The sequence below is a fragment of the Oncorhynchus clarkii genome, chromosome 29, assembly GCF_045791955.1.
Source record: "Oncorhynchus clarkii lewisi isolate Uvic-CL-2024 chromosome 29, UVic_Ocla_1.0, whole genome shotgun sequence".
NCBI classification, from domain to species: domain Eukaryota; kingdom Metazoa; phylum Chordata; class Actinopteri; order Salmoniformes; family Salmonidae; genus Oncorhynchus; species Oncorhynchus clarkii.
The window spans coordinates 36576409-36596737 of NC_092175.1; the positions used below are offsets into that span (position 1 = coordinate 36576409).

A 20329-nucleotide genomic window follows, 5' to 3' on the forward strand; every position below is an offset into this window, starting at 1 on the left:
AATAGAATGATATACATAGATGTGACTTCTCTTCTTCTTGTATATTGTCAAAAAGCTCATCAATAACAAGCCTATATCTCTGGCTTTCAAAATGTAGGCCTACTCACCACAAGACGAATGATTCTGCCAAAACTAAAGTCATTCATCCTTTTGTTTTGGCAGAATGACAGAATGACTCATAGTGGGGCGGGACTAATGACAGGGTCATCAATCATACGGACGTTGACAGAAGCCACAGGATACTTCTCTCTCTCTCTTACACTGCCATTTTTACGGTCTTGAGCCCTGTTATGAAATTATATAATGGTGGGACGGAAACCAAAACTAGAACAAAATGATACATTTAATGTATTGAGTTCTCTTCCGTCAATATCTCACCTTGACACTGTTAACCACTTAGATGGAAAACATGTTAAATTAACACTTTTTCATAACATGGAGAAATTAGGATTTGACCTAATTCCAAATAAACATGATATAAAATACTGTCCAACAGTTTACTGTCCATCAGTTTAAAACTGGATTAATATGTTTTCTGTTGTGCTTTATTGAATTAAATAATTGTATTGTGAAAATTAGCACAACGTCCAAATACACCACTTTTTCTTAATTTGAAAATCAATGAAATTATTATTTACATATATTTAATAAGGGGCATATTTTAGTTGTCACGCCCTGACCTTAGTATTCTTTGTTTTCTTTATTATTTTGGTTAGGTCAGGGTGTGACATGGGTGATATGTGTATTTTTGTCTCATTCTAGGGTGTTTGCACTGTCTAGGGGTTTTTGTAGATATATGGAGTTGGTTTCATCTAGGTGTTTATGTTGGTCTATGGTTGCCTAGATTGGTTCTCAATTAGAGGCAGGTGAACCATATTTAGGCAGCCATCTTCTTTGGGTATTTCGTGGGTTATTGTCTATGTTATGTTGCACGTTTGCACATTGTTTATACAGCGGTCTCGTTCGTCTTAATCGTTTTGTTGTTTTTTGTTTAAGTGTTCTTCTTGTTCTTCATTCAATAAAGAAGAATGTATTCACATCACACGCTTTGGTCCCCACCATACGATAATCGTGACATTAGTAGACAAGATATCAAGGATTTTCCATGTGTTACCACATTATTGTGGACAATTGTGAATATTGTTCAGGTTGAAAAACATGTAACAAATTGTCACTATACGACACAAAATGTACTTTCTTTTGAAATGTTGAAATTCTTATGCTATATTTAAAGGGGAAATCTGCAGTTCAAACAATAACAAAGCAGTCATTCATTCACAAATGTAGTAAATAGTTGAGGGATGGGGCTGGAGTAATGTAACCACTCTCAAATTCATTAACAAAGCTATGGATGCAATGACTGATGATCCATGAGATCAAACTGTGAGTTTCAACCAAGTTTTGCCTTCAGAAACTTTGCATACCCCTTGGTATTCATATCCCACATTTTTTGTGTTACACACAGAATTTAAAATGTGTTAAATTGATTTGTTTTCTCACTCCTATACACACACACACAATACCCTACAAGAACAAGTAAAAACATGTTTTTTGGGGCATTTTTTAAAACTTTTTTTTATTTAAAATTAAATACTGAAATGATACATTCATGTAAATATTCACACCCCTGAGTCAATAGATTTTAGAATCACATTTGGCAGCGATTACAACTATCAGACTTTCTGGGTAAGTCTCTAAGAGCTTTGCACACCTGGATTGTACAATATTTGCCTCTTATTCTTTTAATAATTCTTCCAAATCTGTCGAGTTGGTTGTTGACCCATAAAAAAATGGGTTGAATACAGTATTTGTTAACAATTACTTTGTTTACAAAAATTGGAGTAAAACAAAGTTATGGTGGGTTCTGATGGGGTACAACAATTGAACTAAGCTCATGAGGCATTTATTAGTAATGTATTGGGTCTATGGAATTTCTTATAAGCTATATAAATAAATAAAGAGAGTCACACACTCTATATTAACTCCCAGTAATTTATTGGGTAAATTAGAATTTCTTATGCCACAATAACACATGAAATACCTTCCACACTAAAATGTATCTAATTACTTTTGCACTTATTTGCAGATTTTAATTAAGTAAAAAAATAGTACAAATAGTACAATATTGAAAATATATATACACACAGTATAAATATGGCCTGAAAAGGTCCACAAAAACACTTGTGTTTGTAAAGAATAATCACATATCGTATAAAAATACAAAAATAAAATAACAGTCAGATACAACAAATAAAGATAATGTTCACTATAATATGGAATATTGTAAATTTGCGTAAAAATCTCAATATACTTTACCACAAGCTATGAGATAAGGATAGCATAAACAAATACAATGTTCTGTAATTTTGCCCAGAAATCATAATCGAGGGTCTTGACAATCCCAGTAGTGCTATCATGATTAAAACAATATTCATAGTCAACAAAAGCATTCTTCACAGAATAGTGATTTTATTCCATTAGATTGATTAAATACACTTGTCAAGAATGGCATAGTACAGACAGAGAACCTAGTACCCATAAGGCAGTGTACTGTAGTCTGGGAAAAGCCTCCGCTTGTTATACACGATTCTAAATCGTTTTGGGGCAGAGCGGTTTTTTAAAGTGAATCTCCTCTTGTCCCTGACAATCTGGGTATTCTGTGTCAATATCTCATCTGAATTGTCCCTGTCTTTAAGAAAGTCATTAACCAATCCTATGAGAGACTCCAGATGTACTAAAGCTGCATTGGAATGATGTAACGTGATTCCCTTAACTTTCATGCATTTCTTTCCATTGTGTGTTTCGTATCCATATGTCTTTGGTCCACCCGATACAAACTCCACAATGTGATCACCTGGATCTAACTCGCTCGTCAAGCCCCCCAAGAACTCATTTAGCTCTGGCATCCAATCTCCAGGCCTACTCACAAATATGACACTGTCTGTGTCATGGTACAGTGTTCGTTTCTGCAGTTTTTCCATGAGGTCGTAGAGCTCCAGTCTAGCATAGGCAGTTGTGAAAGCGGCAATGAAAACATTAACAGGACCAGGAGAACTGTGGCGCTTCTCAGTGTACTTCCAATTCACCATGACAACATCATCATTCAAGAAAGAGATATTAGAAACATCTATCTCAGGAGAGAACACACAGGTCAGAAGTTCTTGCAAATCTTTCATCAAAGTTGTGTTCATTTGATTTGCTCTTTGGCCAAACTTTCCCCAAAGACTGTTCAGAAAAAGCTTAGCAATTTTTCTCATGGCCTTGTTGACGACAATTTTTTCACGGTTCAGCTTAATACCTTCCGTTTCCTCATATCTCTGAAGGTACACTTCTTTGCTAACTTCATCAGCTGCACTATGAGGCCACCCACTGGCCTCTTGTTTGTCTTTTAGAAAGGTCTTGACATACTCAGCGAAGAGAGATTCAGACTTTTTGGGGAAATGCCACACTTCAATCAGTTTGGCAACTTTGTACCCCTTTTCAATGGCTTTAGCCATTTCAACAGTACACCATACTCCAGTTAGAGCCCTTTCCTCATCTGAGTGAGTACACTCAGTCTCTTGATTCTCTGACTCAGAGCAGATTCTGCAGAGTGGAAACATGAGCTTGCCAGCAGCACGATATGGTAGCACAGGGAGATACAGACCCTTTGGGGGGTATACTTTGGCTTTGACAAAACCAAAGTATTTGTCTAGTGGCTCAAAGTCACGTGCAATTATGTTAGGGTGTCCGATGGGGTAAGCCTTTGCCTTATTTACAAAGGGATAAAGTGACGTGAAATCATAGTATTGGATTGTCTCCCCTGGTTGCACTTTGTAATGCAGGTGAAGTGCGTTCGTCCTACCCCCAAAAAAGGCATCTCTGGGTTCCATGGGCTCAGGCATTTCAAATGTTTTCAAGTATGTCTGGACCTCTGGATCTGTCTTTTTGAGAACATTCCACTCATGCTCCCACATAACCTTCACATTCAAATTGTGGTCCTTTTGCAACGAGCTGATTTTGTCCTGGAAATGCTGATGCATGACACCAAAGGTCATTTTGGTCTGCTTACAAAAAGCATCATAGTCATAACAGTCTGGGCAACCATGAAAATAGCAGCCAGCGTACTCATAGGCTATGGTACCATCATCATCCTCTGAGAAACCATCCAACGAGTACTTGCCCATCCGTTTTTCTCCATCGTTCAGAGCATGCTTTATGGATCGTTTTTCCTTGTGAGACAAATATTCCAACCATTGAATAGATGGAGTAGAAAAACTCTTCTGACTTTGGATGTAATTGTCTAATGGAGGAATGGCAATGGTTTTTTCGGGTAAGAATTTTGTGCGGTAGATTTTCATGCACAGGGATGCAAGAGTCACACATTGCAGTGGGTCAACCTTTGTAGTGCTAAGGACCTCTTCCCTAAACCGTAAGCATGCTTTCCGCAGAATGATCACATCATTCTTACAATATTCTGCCATCTCCTTCTTGAAGTCAAACTCAGAGTTTGATTCAGATTTTGATTTGTGCCACTGCAGAAAGTTTTCCCTCTCTTTCTTCATCATGGTTCTGTCACCATATAATTCAGGGGAGGGGTACTTGCCAATGTAATTCTGGTTTTGCTGTGTGTTAAACCAATGTGGAAAATATCCCTTCTTGTCATTTTCAAAGCCCATTGCCTCTGGCATGTCACTCAGCTTCATTGATAAAAAACTGAGACTATCAATGTATCTTTGTCCAAAGTCTTTGTCAATAATGCATAAAAGCTTGCTGCCTTGTGCTGTGATTTTTGGTGTAATCATGTTGTCAACTAGATAGTTCATCAAAAAATACCCATCATATCCCTTTGAGTTGTGGGCTATGAATGTATAGTCCTTGTACTTGTTTGTTCTGTATTTTTTGTAAAAGGCTTTAACACAGTGCTCTCCCTCTGCAGTCCAGGTTTCCCCATGGAAATCCATACAGCACACAAAGTTGGGAACGTGCTCATCTGTGTCTTGTCTTGTCTCAAAGTCATAGAAGATGTACTTCTCACTAGGCTCCTCGGGTTCAAGTTTTTGAATGAAACACTGATGGCCTTCTGCTTCCATTTTTGCAGCTTTACAGCAGTGGCATCGATTAGCTCCACATTTGTGCTCCTTCGGATTGGCCACATTAATAGTGTAACATCTGTTACACTGGGAACAGTATTTGGTTACATCACACGTGGAAAACATTTTACCAGAGGCTTCATTCAAATGACGGACTTTGTGCTGTGTATGGCAGAATTTAGATCGACAGAAACGCAAACATTCTGTACACTGGATGGTCTGCTTTGGCTGATCTGGGCACTTAGCATGATGACAGACATTGCAGCAATTCTCACACTTGTGGTCATTCTTTTTGCTATAGCCAGAATAGCAAAAGTTGCAAAAATAGCTAACTCCCAGAAACCCCTTTGGGTTTTTGATACCATAGTAATGGTCATCGTGCAGGTAAAGAAACACTGTTTTGGCATGAGTTTTCTTAAAATGTGTTTTAAAGTGTTTTATATCTGACCGTTCACGATAAAATACCACTATTTTAACACCCAGTTCCTTCTCAAATGTGTTGATGTCTGATAAAGAAACCTTAGTGAGCTCAGATAACCCAACTGAAGTCTGCAGATCTCTGCCTTTCTGCTCAGCGTCACTCGTAGTCAATCCTGGGTCTAAAAGCATAACTACACAAGTGGCAAAGCAAAGGTTGTTGTCTTTGTTAGTGAGTACAATGAGGTGCATACGTTTTTTCTTAATTAGCTCACTATCCAAGATAGCTGTCACCTTTCTACGTGGACCACCACCACCCTCGAGATTGTGCACGATTTGAACAACAAGCTCTAGGGTGTCATCAGTCAATATTTCTTGGTTACTCTGGACCACCTGCTCGATTAACGAAAGAAATGTGTCAGGTTCCACTTCTCCATTTGGCAAACGGGCTGAGACTGGGAACACAAAGTCACCCTCCAACTGTAACAGTCTTACATCATTAGCACTGGCCAGTTCTGTCATTTTCTTTGAAAGTCCATCTATTGCCTCTAAAATCATAGCATAGAAGACGGCATAGTCGTTCACATCATCCCGACTCATGTCCAGCCGCTGTCTAATTTCAGTTGTGTTGAACTTTGCTCGATGAATCACTCTTACGGATCTGTCTATGCCATCGTCACCTTGCTGAAGTCTCACTAAATACGCATTCAACGCACCAAGAGGATCCGTTTGCTGAGTATCATTAGTGGATGAATGGGCATCATTTTCGCCTGCTGTAAAAGGCAGTGAAGGCAGGTTCTGAGACCCATTATCTGTGTTGTCAATTTGGGGGAGGTCTGGGGGAACAAAACCAGGGGATCTGGCATTCAGTTCATGAGCTATATTGGTAGGGCTTGAGTCCATTGAATTAGAAACTGGTGACCTTTTGGGGGCTCTGTCCAATGGCTCATCACTCTGTCTTTTCTGAGCCATTTCAGTTTAATATAAATGTAACTAATGTCTTTGAGATGTAATGAATAACCAGGGGAAATTTTTCCAGTGCGTTGGTTTCGTGTCACTAGTTTTTTGGCTGAATTACACTTTCACAGGGGTGCACCTGGCATCTTTCAAATTACGGAAGGGGATGAGACATTTGGCCAATAGACTTGGCCGAGACTTGCGGAGAGATGTGGGTGGAGCTAGCAAAGAGACTCCACCCTGGTTCTCCCACTAGCTTTAGTATCAAATCTCATACCTCTAACTCCAGAACCTAATCGAGGAGGAATCTTGTTTCTGTGTTGCCGAGAATATATAAACTAAACAATCAGTTCACAACTTTGTAAATTAAATGATGCATGTTTAACATACTAATTAGTCCAATGGATAATTTGTCTTTTCATACAGGTGATATTAGCAACTGCTCAAGGCTCTTGTATTATTGTCTTAGCCAATTTAAAAAATGTATAGAGTACATATCCAAGATGAATTTGAGCCAGCTTCTGCAGTGCTGCACATCTTCTGGCTTCTTGTAGGTTCTCCCTCTTGATGTTTCTTATAAGGATCTGGTCTCAGCTATGATACCTAGAATATAAAATACAGACTTGTGATGAGTTTCATTATGCAACTTGATTTTAGAACATAACATTGTCATTTTAGTACAGTAATCTCGCAAGGAAAAGTTATATGAAAGGACAAGCTCTTCTCCTAATTCTTCAGTAGTGATGGGAATCCTACAATTCCTATGACAGGGTAAGAGATTGTTATTTAGAACAATACATCTAAAACAGAAGTTACCCAACAACATTCAAACTCTAATTTTACACCTGGAATTTGTGAAAACACCTACAGCAGTATGCCATTAATTTCTAATCTACAACTCCATCCCGAGCACCAAGGGGGATTCCCGACCCGAGATAAACGCACGTAAATGGAAAGGAATTCAATTTTTATGTGCTGTTCACTCTACGTGTATTCCGACCTTGAATTTAAGAATGAGAATAGCATGCTGTTCAACTGCTATTCGTTTGGGGTGAAGATCATAGAACTGAAGGTGTGGCGGAGATGTGTCTACAGATACGCCATATTCTGACCTTGACTTAATTCCCTCATAATTCCACCACCTTTACAGGCGATGAAACGATCAATAAGGTTGAGCAACCTGTTAGTTCCAAGTGGAACGACATCTACTTTTTTTTTTAAAGATACCATGTGCAAATGACAGTACAGCGCCAAACATACCGAGTTGATTTATGATTCCTAGAATGTTTTAATTGTTATACCCAGACTTTTCACTGTATTTTTTTTAATACAATTTGTATCGTGTTAAATAATAGCCAGTAACAATAGCCACCATTAGTTTTACCCACATGCATTTATAACTTTCTCTTTACGGTTAGTTTTCTTACATTTTGCATCATTCCATTCCATTGTTAGTTTACCTTTATTTCCTCTATCACGTTCATGTGGTTGTTCCTCAGGATCGCAAGCAATAGTGGATCATATCAGGCTAACGTATTACAAGTTGTCCCAATAATTTAGGACATGTAGCCCATTTGAATCATTATGGAATGCAGACCATACACAGTAATTTAAACCTGAAGCCTGGTGCACGGTTCACAACGACTGCACTGTTGTTTTCACAGTCTACGATTAGTGAGGATTGTTCGGGTAGATTTGTAGGACTACTGTTCATTCCCTATTGTACTCTTTTCTCACCTTCCAATTGTTCATGGATTGAACAATTTATTAATCAGACCACTGTATTTTTGGTTCACCAATATATTTTGTTCGTAAAACCTCTCCAAACCTGTTTTGTTTTTATTATTCATAAATACTTTCCTAACCCTAAATAATATACAAGATCAGAGTATTTTTAAATCTACCAATTGGTGCTGAAAATGAGACGAGTATGTACGTATTTACTTGGCTTTCTTTCAATGATCCCTAATATTCTGAACCGGTCTCTCCATATATTCAAATGAGTCTGACGAGATAATTGAGAGTTAAAAAGGTACACCAAATTTAAGTGGATGGCTTTTGATAAATGTACTGAAAAAGTTCAATGAAAGGCGTACAAGTCTGGATCGGGCCCCAAGAGCATAGAATAGAATGCAGCTTTATTGTCCATGTGTATTTGGACAGTGAAGCTAAAATTTAAATGTATTGTATTATAAAAACAAATGAAAATTATATTATTTTATATTATTTCAAATGCTTAGAGAAAGAGATTTTGTTCAACAAGTAATACTTTTTTCTCTCAAAAAGGGTCAAAATGATTGACACCTCTAAAGATTCTTATAAATAAAGTAGTCAAAAGTTTAGTATTTGGTCCTAGCACTCAATGATGACATCAAGCTAGTGACTACTGAAACTTGTTGGATGCATTTGCAGTTTGTTTTGGTTTTGTTTCTGATTATTTTGTGCCCAATAGAAATTAATGGTAAATAATGTACGGTGTAATTTTGTAGTCACTTTTATTGTAAATAGTAATAGGATAGCCTATAATGTATCCTATTATTATTTACAATAAAAGTGACTACAAAATTAGTCAAAAGTTTGGACACACCAAGTCATTCCAGGATTTCTTCATTTTTGTTCTATTTTCTACATTGTAAAATAATAGTGAAGACATCAAAACTATGAAATAAAACACATGGAATCATGTAGTAACTAAAAAAAAGTGTTCAACAAATCAAAATATATTTTATATTTGAGATTCTTTAAGGTAGCCCCCCTGCCTTGATTACAGCTTTGTACACTCTTGGCATTCTCTCAACCAGCTTCATGGGGTAGTCACCTGGAATGCATTTCAATTAACGGGTGTGCCTTGTTAAAAGTGATTTTGTGGAATTTCTTTCCTTCTTAATGCGTTTGAGCCAATCAGTTGTGTTGTGACAGGGTAGGGGTGGCATACAGAAGATAGCCCTATATAGATAGATAGACCAAGTCCATATTATGGCAAGAGAAACGACAGTCCATCAATACTTTAAGACATGAAGTTTGACACTAACTTTCTCATTCATCATTATTCGCAATTCATTCAGCATTCTCCTTAATCATTTACAATAATCGTGACTCCAAAATGACATAATACATTATTCACCATTAATTTCAATTGGGCACAAAATAATCAGAAACACAACCAAAACAAAATCTCTTTCTCTGAGCAATTGTATTAGGATAAAATAATATATTTTCCCATTTTTTTGGAGCATAGAATATAGCTTAGTATTTGAATGATTTATTTTATCTTTATCAAGGGTGTAATAATTTTGGATGCTGCCATTTTTAGTAATAATCATTCATTAATCATGAATAATCATGGGTGTTGTCACGTCCTGACCTTAGTTCCTTTTTTTATGTCTCTATTTTTAGGTTGGTCAGGGCGTGAGTTGGGGTGAGCATTCTGTTTTGTTCTATGTTTGTATTTCTATGTGTTTGGCCTGGTATGGTTCCCAATCAGAGGCAGCTGTCAATCGTTGTCTCTGATTGAGAACCATACTTAGGCAGCCTGTTTTTGCCCTTGAGTTGTGGGTAATTGTTTTCTATCTCTGTACCAGACAGGACTGTTTCGTTTGTGCTGTTTTGTTATTTTTGTTCTAGTGTTCAGTGTAATTAAAAGATCATGAACACATACCACGCTGCACCTTGGTCCTCTCCTACTTCCACCTACGACGATCGTTACAGGTGTGAAAGTTACAGTCACAAAGACCATGCCTCTGGCAAAATTCTAACCTATCCTGTTTTTGGTAATGGGACAAGGTTCACAGTGGAAAGGAAGCTAGGAAAGAAGCAAAGGGAGCTAAGAAAGGAGGACAGGAAAGGAGTTTGGAAAGGAGGGGGAACAGGATTTAGGATTATGCAAAGGCAGTTGACATTGGCCAGTAGATGGTGATAGTATTGGTTTCAGTGAGGGTCTGCAGATAACCATTGGGTTCTTGGTTACCTCCCTGACCAAGGCCCTTCTCCCCCGATTGCTCAGTTTGGCCGAGTGACCAGCTCAAGGAAGAGTCTTGGTGGTTCCAAACTTCTTTCATTTAAGAATGATGGAGGCCACTGTGTTCTTGGGGACCTTCAATGCTGCAGACATTTTTTGTACCCTTCCCCAGGTCCGTACCTCGACTCAACCTTGTTTCAGAGCTCTATGAACAATTCCTTCGACCTCATTGCTTGGTATTTGCTCTGACATGCACTGTCAACTGTTGGACCTTATATAGACAGGTGTGTTTCTTTCCAAATCGTGTCCAATCAATTGAATTTAACACAGGTGGACTCCAATCAAGCTATAGAAACAGCTCAAGGATGATCAATGGAAACAGGATGCATCTGAGCTCAATTTTGAGTCTCATAGCAAAGGGTCTGAATACTTATGTAAATAAGCTATTTCTATTTGTTTTGCTTTGTCATTATGGGGTATTGTGTGTAGATTGCTGAGAATTGTTATTTATTTAATCAATGTTATAATAAGGCTGTAACGTAACAAATGTGAAAAAAGTCAAGGGATATGAATACTTTCTGAAGGCACTGTGTTGTGTGACAAAACTGCACATTTTAGAGTGGCCTTTTATTGTCCTCAGCACAGCTTCTTGATACTGTATGCCACACCTTTCATGTGGATTGATGATCTTGGCAAAGGAGAAATGCTCACTAAGAGGGATGTAAACAAATTTGTGCAAAAAAAATTGAGAAATAACTTTCCATACACACAAAACTCTTTCTGGCGTCTGTTATTTCAGCTCATGAAACAAACACTTTACATGTTGTGTTTATATTTTTTGTTCAGTGTAAACATGGTAGCACCAAGTTACACTGAATTTAGACATCAAATTATTAACGGAATCCTCAAATGTATGACATACTGAAAGGGTGTCCATTTCCCACCCATAGTTGCACCCCTGCCCAGTCATGTAAAATCCATAGATTAGGGCCTAATGAATGTATTTATATTGACTGATTTCGATAAATGTAACACAGTAAAATCTTAGAAATTGTTGCATGTTGCGTTTATATTTTTGTTCAGTGTAAATGAAGGGAAAGTATATTGTGAGCAAAATGATTCATCATATCACTTTAGTTAATGATCTGAGAATCTGTGGCCTCCATTAAAAAAAATAATCTTAATTGACCTAAAATTCAGTGGTTATCGTCATTGGCGTTACTACTCCTACTGGTGGCACAATGTTATCATAATGCCGGCCCGGGTGGGCTATCTGGCCTTACTAGACTGGCATTGGTGGGCTAGCTTGAATTGCATTTCCACTGCCTCCAGAATTTAGAAATTATGCTAGTCGTGTTGCTAGCTAGCCAATGTGACTGTGCAGCTAGCTTCACTAATGTAGGCTGGCTAGCTATCTAGAATTTGTAGAAAGTCATGTCTACAACTAGCTAGATACCTAGCTAGCACCCTTATCACACTGTAACTAACATTACCTCATACTGCTGCCAGTGCCAGCTAGACACATTTTTGGCTTGCTAGCTAGTTAAATGGTTAGCGTTGTTCCTACCATGTTTGCCAGGGCATTGGCTACTAGCTAGCTTGCAAATAGAACCAGACGAAAGGTTTGATAGATGTATCTAGCTAGCTTTCAAGAAAATCTAGCTAGCTAAAACCCCTGCTAGCTCACATGTGCTAGCTAGCTCATTTCAACTCTGATTTGAAAGCTAATGTTAGCTGGCTAGCATCCGAGGGCTGACTGTTCTCAAAAATGTATCCAGCTATGGTGGTAATTCGTGTCATGTCTGACTACTGCTTGTCCATGTGCTAGCTAACAGCAATAACACCCAGACTAACTAAACATGTCAGCATCCAGCAGTGATCAGCTGGTGGTTGCATAGTAACGGCATCACCTGCATGGATTCTAATCCATAATTCTAGCACCAGATCTCCCCCGAACTAGCTTGAATTTCAGAATTCCATTCGAACCAGCTCGAGTATGGCCCTAATTCAACGGAAACAGGGCTTAAAATGGCATATTAGTTGATTTGGAATGGGAAGATGTACCCAAATATATTTTTAAAGAAATCTAGAAAAATGTAATATTTATTTTCCTCAAAATGCCATACCCAAATGGCAAAGATGCATAAAGATGCCGGAATCCACATATGACGTCATTGTTTTACCATTATCCACTTAAATGTTTAAATACAGTACGTACACGACATGGTTCAATGTGCCAAACGAATCAGCACAACCTTTTTCAGATGGCTGGTGTCTTTGAGCTAGAATTGGGATCATGTATACAGTGCTAATGATGATCCAAAATTGAGTAATGGAGAGCCATATTTAATACTTCAAGCAAGGCATTTGTGATAAGTATATTGGGGGCTCCATCTTTATGCACAAACACTATTCAATAATTGTATTTATTTATATTTAACTAAGCAATTCAGTTAAGTATAAATTCTTATTTACAATGACAGCCTACCAGTGAACTGAACTGCCTTGCACAGGGGAAGAATGACAGATTTTTACCTTGTCAGCTCAGGATTCGATCCAGCAACCTTTCGGCCTTATTTAGATATTTGTCTGCTTGTAATTCAGGATACTTGTCTGGCTATTTGTCAATCACAATTAGAAGACTATAAAGCACTATTCACAAGAATACATGGTATTAATCGATAGAATGAAGGCATAAATAATGTAGTTGGCATCTGTTGTGATTTTACTGTCAATTCTGCTCTTCTCGTGGAGCGAGGTTTATAGCCTTCCAGGGATTTTTCTAATGACATCAGTTTAACTGTTTCTAAGGAAATTAAAGGCAAATGAGTCAATTGCAAAAATAAATATTGGAAGATAGCCCGCGGTCAGTACCCGCCCGTTCGTAAATGCGCTAGAGAGATGCAGAAAAATTATATTTTTCCACTCCTATTTCTTTGGCAAAATGTACATTTGGTGTTTAATTTTATGCAATAAATACTTAATCATTCACAAATGAATGTTATATCAGGCTACATGTTATAGTCCGACCATCAGTGTGAAGACTTCAATAAGCTAATAATACTATTCCATATCTAAAGGTCAAAGGTGAGGTAGACCAGGGGGTTGCTGCCGTAGCTGGTGACATCAGGAAATTACCGGCAGATAGAGATCAATTTTCCCTTCGAATTTGACAGCAAATATTTTGAAGATCTGTTTAACTCTCATACATTTTGTGTACATCTGAATAATACATTTGGATCCAACCCTAAAACACCTTACTACATACCTTAAACACGGTCTCTTCTGTGTATAAATGATCTGGTAAGTCCCAGTCGGCTTTGTCAGTGAAAGCCACTTCTAGATTGCCCCAGGTTCTCAGATGCTGAACTCTTTAGCTGGTAGGTCTGTATAATGTGATGAAATACATGATACATGATTTATGGCATTCACACACCGGTAAACTCTGCAGTAGATATTACAGACATTACATAACTTAACACTAGAGTCAACAGTACCTTTTGATAGTGAAGCAGCTAACCCACAAACAGATCTCTTACAAGTATTTCAATGATTATCAAAGCAAACAATGTTACAAAAAGCTCTTGAAACAAACAGAACATAAAAGTAAAAATGCACTTACAGAGGGATTTACACACACATGAAGGGAGAGGAGAGGCATAAGCAGCTTCACTGAAGATAGTCTGCTGAAATAGTTAGGCAATCTTATATATGTGACAAAGGAAATGGATAGTCCAATCACAGGCTTACACGATAGTATGGTGTAGACATGCTTAGCCTGTGCAAAATACCGTGGGTGTGACACATCTATTAGAAAGCACTGTCTCCTAGTTACAGTATGTAGCAATCTCTCTCTCTCTCTCTCTCTCTCTCTCTCTCTCTCTCTCTCTCTCTCTCTCTCTCTCTCTCTCTCTCTCTCTCTCTCTCTCTCTCTCTCTCTCTCTCTCTCTCTCTCTCTCTCTCTCTCTCTCTCTCTCTCTCTCTCTCTCTCTCTCTCTCATACATAGATAATAAACAAAAGTGAAATTAACAATTAAAAAGTTGCAAAAGTATAAAGACATTTCAAATGTCATGTTATGTATATATACACAGTGTTGTAATGATGTGCAAATAGTTAAAGTGGGAGGCAGTTAGCCTAGTAGTTAGAGTGTTAGCCTAGTGGTTAGAGTGGTAGCCTAGCAGTTAGAGTGGTAGCCTAGTGGTTAGAGTGGTAGACTAGTGGTTAGAGTGTTGGACTAAAAATCAAAAGGTTGCAAGATTGAATCACAGAGCTGACAAGGTAAAAATCTGTTGTTCTGCCCCTGAACAAGGCAGTTAACCCACTCTTCCTAGGCTGTCATTGAAAATAAGAATTTGTACTCAGTAGTGAAGCAGCTATCCCACAAACGGATAGAGATCAATTTTCCCTTCGAATTTGACAGCAAATATTTTGAAGATCTGTTTAACTCTCATAACATTTCTGTACATCTGAATAATATATTTGGATCCAACCCTAAACCTTACTACATACCTTAAACACGGTCTCTTCTGTGTATAAATGATCTGGTAAGTCCCAGTCGGCTTTGTCAGTGAAAGCCACTTCTAGATTGCTCCAGGTTCTCAGATGCTGAACTCTTTAGCTGGTAGGTCTGTATAATGTGATGAAAATAAGAAACATTATATGATTTATGGCATTCACACACCGGTAAACTCTGCAGTAGATATTACAGACATTACATAACTTAACACTAGAGTCAACAGTGCCTTTTGGTAGTGAAGCAGCTAACCCACGAACAGATCTCTTACAAGTATTTCAATGATTATCAATGCAAACAATGTTACAAAAAGCTCTTGAAACAAACAGAACATAAAAGTAAAAATGCACTTACAGAGGGATTTACACACACATGAAGGGAGAGGAGAGGCATAAGCAGCTTCACTGAAGATAGTATGCTGAAAAAGTTAGGCAATCGTATATATGTGACAAAGGAAATGGATAGTCCAATCACAGGCTTACACGATAGTATGGTGTAGACATGCTTAGCCTGTGCAAAATACAGTGGGTGTGACACATCTATTAGAAAGCACTGTCTCCTAGTTACAGTATATAGCTCTCTCTATCTCTCTCTCTCTCTCTCAGAGCATTATTGTCATGGGAAACATATATTGACATTGCCAAAGCAAGAAAAATAGATAATATACAAAAGTTTTCATTTTATTAGCTAAACAAAACTTGTTTAAACAGTGAATTGCTTCAGGGCTCGGGCAATTTCTGTATACCAGGGAGCTAATATCTTGTGACACATGTTTTTGTTTTTAGAGAAGTGACTGCATCTAGGGTATTTCACAAGGTTAAATTTAGATCCTCGGTTAGGTGGTTAACAGATTTTTGTACTCCAACGTTCCTGGGTAGGTGGAGGGAGTCTAGAGGAGTATCTCAGTTTCAAGATCTCAGCTTTGAGAGAAGCCTTGTCAGTAACAGGCAGGAACCAACATTAATAAGTATATAAGGACTGAGAGGGAAAGCCCTTTTCAGAGTTTTATTCAAGTTTGAATTGATTTTGTGAACATCTCTGGCCGTGATAATAAAGATTGATTAATTTACATTGAGTTTGAGTCCTTAGAGGTGAATTTACACAGCAACTTCATGTTACTTTGATAAGTTTCAGCCACATGTTCTACTGAATGACTGTTAGTATTCTTTAATAAATCCTCTTAAGGATCTTTACATATCGGTGTCCCACCCATGGGACGGTTGAGCTATTGTGTGCTAATGCGATTAGCATGAGATTTTAAGTAACAAGAACATTTCCCAGAACATAGACATATCTGATATGGACAGAAAGCTTAAATTCTTGTTAATCAAACTGCACTGTCCAATTTACAGTAGCTATTACAGTGAAAGAATACCATGCTATTGTTTGAGGAGAGTGCACAATTATGAACTTGAAAAGTTCAGGAGTGAGACAAAATCCCTCTTGAGATGTGTGCGAACCTGGTGGCCAACTACAAGAAATGTCTAACCTCTGTGATTACCAACAAGGGTTTTGCCAGGGGTCAAATACTAATTTCCCTCATTAAAATGCAAATCAATTTATAACATTTTTGACATGCGTTTTTCTGGATTGTTGTTGTTATTCTGTTCAAATAAACCTACCATTCAAATTATAGACGGATCATTTCTTTGTCAGTGGGCAAACGTACAAAATCAGCAGGGGACCAAATACTATTTTCCCTCACTATAGCGATCTACATTGAACAAAAATATAAACGCAACATGCAAACAATTTCAGCGATTTACTGAGTTACAGTTTATATAAGGAAATCAGTCAATTAAAATAAATGCTTTAGGCCCTAATCTATGGCTTTCGTATGACTGTGAGTACAGATATGCATTTGTTGGTCACAGATACCTTTAAAGGAAATGTAGGGTCGTGGATCAGAAAACCAGTCAGTATCTGGTGTGACCACTATTTCCCTGGTGCAGCGAGACACATCTCTTTCACATCACTCTGTTGATTGTGGAATGTTGTCCCACTTTTTAATGGCTGTGCAAAGTTGGTGGATATTGCCGGAAACTGGAGCACGCTGTCGTACATGTCGATCCAGAGCATCCCAAACAGGCTCGATAGGTGACATGTCTCGTGAGTACGGATTCTGACAGCTGGTGCAGAGATACACTGCACAGAAATATAAACGCAACATGTAAAGTGTTGATCCCATGTTTTGTTACACAACACAATGCCACCGATGTCTCAAGTTTTGAGGGAGTTTGCAATTGGCATGCAGACTGCGGGAATGCCCCCCAGCGCTGTTGCCAGAGAATTGAAAGTTAATTTCTCTATCATAAGCCACCTTCAATGTTGTTTTAGAGAACTTGACAGTACCTCCAACCGGCCTCACAACACGCTGTATGGCGTTGTGTGGGCGAGCGGTTTGGTGATGTCAATGTTGTGAACAGAGTGCCCCATGGTGACGGTGGGGTTATGTTATAGGCAGGCATAAGCTACGGACAATGAACACAATCGATGGCAATTTGAATGCACAAAAATACAGTGACGGTGCAGCGGTCTGAGGCACTGCATCTCCAGGGTTCATTCCCAGGCTTTGTTGCAGCCGGCGGCGCACAATTTGCCCAGCGTTGTCCAGGTTAGGAGAGAGTTATATCCTTCCTGTTTGGCCCTGTCCGGGGGTATCATCGGATGGGGCCACAGTGTCTCCTGACCCCTCCTGTCTCAGCCTCCAGTATTTATGCTGCAGTAGTTTATGTGTTGGGGGGCTAGGGTCAGTTTGTTATATCTGGTGTACTTCTCCTGTCTTATCCGGTGTCCTGTGTGAATTTAAGTATGCTCTCTCTAATTCTCTCTTTCTCTCTTTCTTTCTCTCTCTCGGAGGACCTGAGCCCTAGGACCATGCCTCAGGACTAACTGGCATGATGACTCCTTGCTGTCCCCAGTCCACCTGGCCGTGCTGCTGCTCCAGTTTCAACTGTTCTGCCTGTGATTATTATTATTTGACCATGCTAGTCATTTATGAACATTTGAACATCTTGGCCATGTTCTGTTATAATCTCCACCCGGCACAGCCAGAAGAGGACTGGCCACCCCTAATAGCCTGGTTCCTCTCTAGGTTTCTTCCTAGGTTTTGGCCTTTGTAGGGAGTTTTTCCTAGCCACCGTGCTTCTACACCTGCATTACTTGCTGTTTGGGGTTTTAGGCTGGGTTTCTGTACAGCACTTTGAGATATCAGCTGATGTACGAAGGGCTATATAAATACATTTGATTTGGCCGGCCGGGATGTCCTTGTCCCATCTCTCTCTAGTGACTCCATGTGACAGGCCAGGCACATGCACGCTGACTTCGGTCGCCAACTGTACGGTGTTTCCACACAGTAATGTATTTATTTAAATTGGCTGATTTCCTCATTTGAACTGTAACTCAGTAAAATCTGTGAAATTTCTGCATGTTGGGTTTATATTTTTGTTCAGTATATGGACATTGGCCATGGACATTACATGTCCTGCTTCAAAGTGCAGGACAGAAATAGTCTCTCAGGCTAGATTAATTTGTTCATACCTACCTCGTACCCCTGCACATTGGCTATGTACCGGGACTCCTTGTATGTAGTCTGGCTATTGTTATTATTATTTTTTTTTACTCATTGTAGGGAAAGTGCTCTTGAGTAAGCATTTTACGGTAAAGTCTACATCTGTTGTTTTCAGTGCATGTGACATAAAATCGGATTTGATCCTGACCTGAACCAAAGTCACAACAGATCTAATTTGATAGACCTAAGCCTGTGTGTTTGTGGGTTTTAAGTTTTTCCTAATTGTAGGCTGCCACCTTTAGTGGTCTTTTACTCTTGAAATATTTTATGGTTTTTTTAAGCACTACCTCACTGCTTTAGCGCATGGCCAGAGTCACGTGTTCTCATGGGAATTATTTAAGAGATCCGTTGCTTAAGAGCGTGTGAACGAGGCTAAATGGGCATAAAACACTAGCTGGTCAATGTGAAAGGTTATCTTTATTACACAACAATAGGCAATTTAATACTGTTAATGGTTTGCCAAATGGGGGAACTTGGTGAGATAACGTTCAGAGAATCCATTTAGGCAGTTTGGTAAAAATATTACTTTTCTAAATATGTTTCCCAATGATTAATGTAGAGCAAGTGTGAAAATCGCAGCAAAATGTTTAAATGCCCGTTTCTCCTAAATGGCATTATACTTGTATCAATTTTAAAAGCAGCATTACCTTCCCATGTTTCTCCAATTACAAGGTATGATAAACCATTTAGAAGTCTGTACTTTTATCCATAAAATAAATAAATACAAATCTAATTTTGGGATGTAAACCCGAAAAGAGATGGTGGGTCACATGTAAGACAGGTAAATTACCAATCATGGCGCTAAAATAGAGAACTTGCTTTAACAGATTGAATAAGCAAACGAGCGTGCGATTACTGGTTTAACACCAGCCAAAAATAGAGGCCAGTAGGTAAAAGCAGGTGAGCTGGTTCTACTCTTTTTGGCAATATTCTGGTGTTTTGTGGTAAACTTAGAGGGACAAGCGTAACACGCCAACCTGTTACCTATACATAGATAGACAGGCTAGAAATGCTTTTTGTGAATGTGGTTTATTTTAAGATTAAATCACTACTTTCTTTGGCACTTAATAAGTGACTGTTGTGGGGGTTGTAGAGCAAAATCACCGACATGTACATGAGTCATCTTTTAATATGTTCTATGTCAAACTGTTCGGACATTAGACATTTTCGTGGGAAGACACATTTTCTGGATGTATCATGTTCTGACAATCACCACTTTAGCTCCGCCACCATTGCGTTGAATTTAGACTCCGCCAATGCAAGAAAACATATACCTTTAGCTTTATACGGGGAATTTTAATTATGTTAATTTGATTTCCGTAGGGCCGCGAAAATTGACTCGAGGGTTAAGGGGGCTGATTTGAATTTCCTGATTTGGCCTAGCTTTTAGTCTTGGTCATTAAACCTCTAGTGACTCCCCATCCCGCATGAGGGAGCGTAATCATTGACTGACACTAATTAGCATAACACAACGGACATAAATATTCCTAGAAAATATTCCTATTCATGAAAATCACAAGTGAAATATATTGAGACACAGCTTAGCCTTTTGTTAATCACCCAGATTTTCAAAATATGCTTTACAGCCAAAGCTAGACAAGCATTTGTGTAAGTTTATCGATAGCCTAGCATAGCATTTTGTCCAGCTAGCAGCAGGTAACTTGGTCGCGGAAACAAGAAAAGCAATCAAATTAAATTGTTTACCTTTGATGAGCTTCGGATGTTTTCACTCACGAGACTCCCAGTTAGATAGCCAATGTTCCTTTTTTCCAAAAATATTATTTTTGTAGGCGAAATAGCTCCGTTTGTTCTTCACGTTTGGCTGAGAAATCGCACGGAA

At 38.6% G+C, this 20329-nt stretch overlaps 1 protein-coding gene across 3 annotated transcripts; it reads right to left on the reverse strand.

The window, feature by feature from the left end:
* Nucleotides 1–1565: 1565 nt before the first annotated feature.
* On the reverse strand, nucleotides 1566–15453 carry LOC139388058 (uncharacterized). Of its 3 annotated transcripts, none has more exons than XM_071134572.1 (5): nucleotides 15273–15453; nucleotides 14915–15032; nucleotides 14027–14087; nucleotides 13673–13790; nucleotides 1566–7049 (listed from the first exon to the last, which is right to left on the reverse strand). In XM_071134572.1, exon 5 carries the CDS (start codon nucleotides 6459–6461, stop codon nucleotides 2529–2531), a length of 3933 nt encoding a protein of 1310 aa, XP_070990673.1. In that variant the 5' UTR covers nucleotides 6462–7049; nucleotides 13673–13790; nucleotides 14027–14087; nucleotides 14915–15032; nucleotides 15273–15453; the 3' UTR covers nucleotides 1566–2528. The 3 variants fall into 3 exon arrangements, 2 of the variants coding, with proteins under 2 accessions (XP_070990673.1, XP_070990674.1); XM_071134573.1 differs by having other exon boundaries at nucleotides 14027–14182; nucleotides 14908–15032; nucleotides 15273–15400; XR_011629247.1 differs by having other exon boundaries at nucleotides 1977–7049; nucleotides 14027–14090; nucleotides 15273–15450.
* Between the last annotated feature and the right edge of the window lie 4876 nt (nucleotides 15454–20329).

Bases quoted from the DNA above. Each gene is read 5' to 3' on its own strand.
- LOC139388058 (XM_071134572.1), bottom strand. From the start codon at position 6,461: ATGGCTCAGAAAAGACAGAGTGATGAGCCATTGGACAGAGCCCCCAAA.